The 3,113-nt window shown below is 45.9% G+C and overlaps 1 protein-coding gene across 2 annotated transcripts in view; it reads left to right on the plus strand.

Annotated features, from left to right (window-relative positions):
• Positions 1 to 2,884, plus strand: part of LOC101994637 (glutathione S-transferase A2-like) — a 15,681-nt gene extending 12,797 nt beyond the window's left edge. For both annotated transcript variants that reach the window (XM_005347592.2, XM_013346423.2), the window contains 2 exons: positions 1,707 to 1,838; positions 2,688 to 2,884. In XM_005347592.2, the coding sequence (XP_005347649.1) occupies positions 1,707 to 1,838; positions 2,688 to 2,810 (255 nt within the window). In that variant the 3' untranslated portion in view covers positions 2,811 to 2,884. The remainder of the gene's footprint in view (positions 1 to 1,706; positions 1,839 to 2,687) is intronic.
• The last annotated feature ends 229 nt before the right edge of the window (positions 2,885 to 3,113 follow it).

Raw genomic sequence — 3,113 nt, forward strand, 5'->3', positions numbered from 1 at the left:
TTTTTGGTTATACTTCTCATCCATTTCTATAAGGGCATTTTTTCACATGTTGTTTAAGGGACTCTATTGCTTTCATAAAGTCTATTTTTTCCACTTCTTCTGTGTTAGGGTGTTGAAGATCTTCTGTTGTAAGATCATTGGGTTCTGGTGTTTTCATGCTGTTCTTCAGATTATTGGGTGAATTCTTGCCTTGGCTCCTGCCCATCTCCTCCTATCGATGCTATCTAAGGGGTCTGTTAAAACTGGTTCAGGTTTCCCTGCTGGCCAGGGGCTCCTCTTACAAAATGCCCTCGCTCTGTTTCCTGGTTCCTGCTGGGGGCCAAGATCTCTCTCACACCTCAGAAGGGTCTTCAGGAATAAGACCCGGCTCCTCCTTTGCCAGGGACCTCCCCAACCAAAGGCCTACCTCTTTGATTTAATTGTAGTGGGGCGATCTGCTCTCGGTGTTGCACGCAGTCCCTGCAGCCTGCTTCTGCTGCCACGATGGTTCCCGCCGCCTGTGGCCTGTGTCCTCTGCTGCCGGTCCCAGCCGGTCCCAGCTTTTCCCCGCCAGCTGCGGAGGGCATCCTCCGGCTGCCTCTGCCCTCCGGGTTCCGAGACCGCCTCCCCATAGTGAACTCTGTACTGAGAACATTTGATGCTTTCTTTTGTAGTTTTAAGTTTCCATCTTCCTTCCTTTTTTCTTTTTCTTTACAACAGGATTTCTCTATTAGGCTCTCCTGGAACTCTCTCTGTTTACTGAACTCAAGCTCACAGAGATCCACCTGCCTCAGCATCTTGAGTGCTTGAATTAAATGTGTGTGCCTCTATGCCTGGCCTTTTTTGTTTCTGAATGTGGTCATTATATTTTTTCTGAGTAGATGTGTACACTGTGATAAGGTGACCACAAGGCATTTTAATTCTTCTCTACTTGTAGCTCATTCTGTAGCCAGTGCTTGTGCTTTAGGTTATCTGTGATTTTCATATTGCTGGGATATTTAAGTAAATGTAATAAACTGTATCTGAGACAGTGCTATTATTAAATCTTCTCACAACCAGAAATGTTGAAATAAATGTTAAATAAATAGCCAAAATCAGATAGGAAGATTAGCCCCATATGGTGTTGGCATGCTCGTCTATCCATACAAAGATACTGAGACTCTGACTCAGTTCCCCCTGAGCAATTCAGCCCTGTCAGTCATGACGCAGTGAAGGTTGGGAGTCAGAGCCGATGCTGTACAGGGAGGATGTATTGTAGCTCAGCCAGGTGTATTTCAGATTCCAGAGAACTGAGGAGAGCAGACACAGGAGAGGACAGACACAGGGTGTTCTCTGTTGGCTCATGTTCCCTGCAGATGAGGCCTCTGCCCACGGGACTGAACAGACAGGACAGGGAGAGGAATGTCCTGAACTCCCGGTGCTCTGTCATTTCAAACTAAGGGGAGGAGCCATGATGTGTAAGGGGCTAAGCCTTAATCCCATGTGGAAAATGTACATAGGGTGGCGGTGTGAAGGCTGTGGGATGTGCAATGACAGAGAAAGATCACCTAAGCCTTAGAGAGGAGGTCATGTGCCTGACTTTTGATGCTGCCTCTTGCATCATAGACCTGTGTCTGCAGTTCTATACCTGTCAGGAAGAGTCAGAGACTGCACTGGGAGACTTGGGAAATTGTAGTGGCCCCAGCCCAACTGTGCATTTTCATAATCTGTCTCCTTTAATTTGGCAGGTCTTGAAGAGCCATGGACAAGACTACCTTGTTGGCAACAGGCTGACCAGGGTGGACATTCACCTGCTGGAAGTTCTCCTCTATGTGGAAGAGCTTGACTCCAGCCTTCTGGCCCCTTTTCCCCTGCTGAAGGTGAGATCACCTCAGAGAGGCAGCCGCACACTCATGCTCCTGAGAATATAACATAACATAACATAACATAACATAACATAACATAACATAACATAACATAACATAACGTATGCCTCTGGGCTGCTGAGGGCCCACCCTTTGGCCTCCAAACTGAGCTACTCGACACAGGTTTCAGGCATAAAAATAATCTTTTTTTGTATGAAGATTTGACGCTGGTACCACAAGAAGGATATATTTTTGCACTGATAAAGACGCAGGACCCCACAGCTCTCTGCCACACCCCTGTTCCTTACAGGCTGCTTCCGGTCTTCATCTTCCATCTCATGTGGCCTGTTTCTGCACACTCAGTGTCTGAGCAGGCCTCTGTCATGCTGACCCCTTCCTCTGCTCTGACTCCTCAGCACTGTGCATTCTTCTCCATGGTCCCCACCATGCTGTCTTCCCCCTTCCCCCAGTGACCCCATCCTAATCTACAGTGTGAAAACTGACTGTGAGTTATTCCTGGTCAGACTTTGATGTTTTCTGCTCCCATTTCCAACTCAGTTTTTCACGTCTTCACTTTCTTTAATATCTCTGCTTTCACACCCGAGAGACACAGTGCTCTGTGCTCTGCTCCACACTCCGCACAGGCTGTGTCCAGGGGCCTGAGGAGAAGATAATTGGATGTCAAAGAAGGTCTTAAGGAAATTATGCTGAGCTATGCTTTCTTGTTCATGGATTTGTCGTTCTTCTCATGTCTACTCTGGACTTGTTGCAAGATACAGTAGGTTGTGTTCTGGGAGGGTTCTGCTAGTTTGGATGGTGCACACGAGCAGTTCTGACTCTCAGGCTGTGTGTTCTGGATTACAGGCCCTGAAGAGCAGAATCAGCAGCCTGCCCAATGTGAAGAAGTTCCTGCAGCCTGGCAGCCAGAGAAAGCCTCCGCCTGATATGAAAAAAATTGAAGAGGCAAGGAAGCTTTTCAAGTTTTAATAAAGCTGCAGTGACAGAGCCCACAGACACCAGTCACTGATGTTATTAAATAATAAAGAGCAATTGTTCATCTTGGTTCTTGTGATATAATAAATATCACCTAATGGTATGTACATCTCATGCCTTCCACCTGTTGAGCTGTGATTTCAAACATCACTTAGGAAGAAGAAGGCAAACAATAATCACTACAAATAAAAGCAAAGCTTGTAAAAGTGAGGAAAAATTAAATTAAAAGAACACCAACAAAAGGAAAGAAGTGACTAACAACATTGTAGAATTACTGAAAATGTTTAAAAGTAAAAT

This window comes from Microtus ochrogaster, chromosome 5 (genome assembly GCF_000317375.1).
Source record: "Microtus ochrogaster isolate Prairie Vole_2 chromosome 5, MicOch1.0, whole genome shotgun sequence".
Lineage (NCBI taxonomy): Eukaryota > Metazoa > Chordata > Mammalia > Rodentia > Cricetidae > Microtus > Microtus ochrogaster.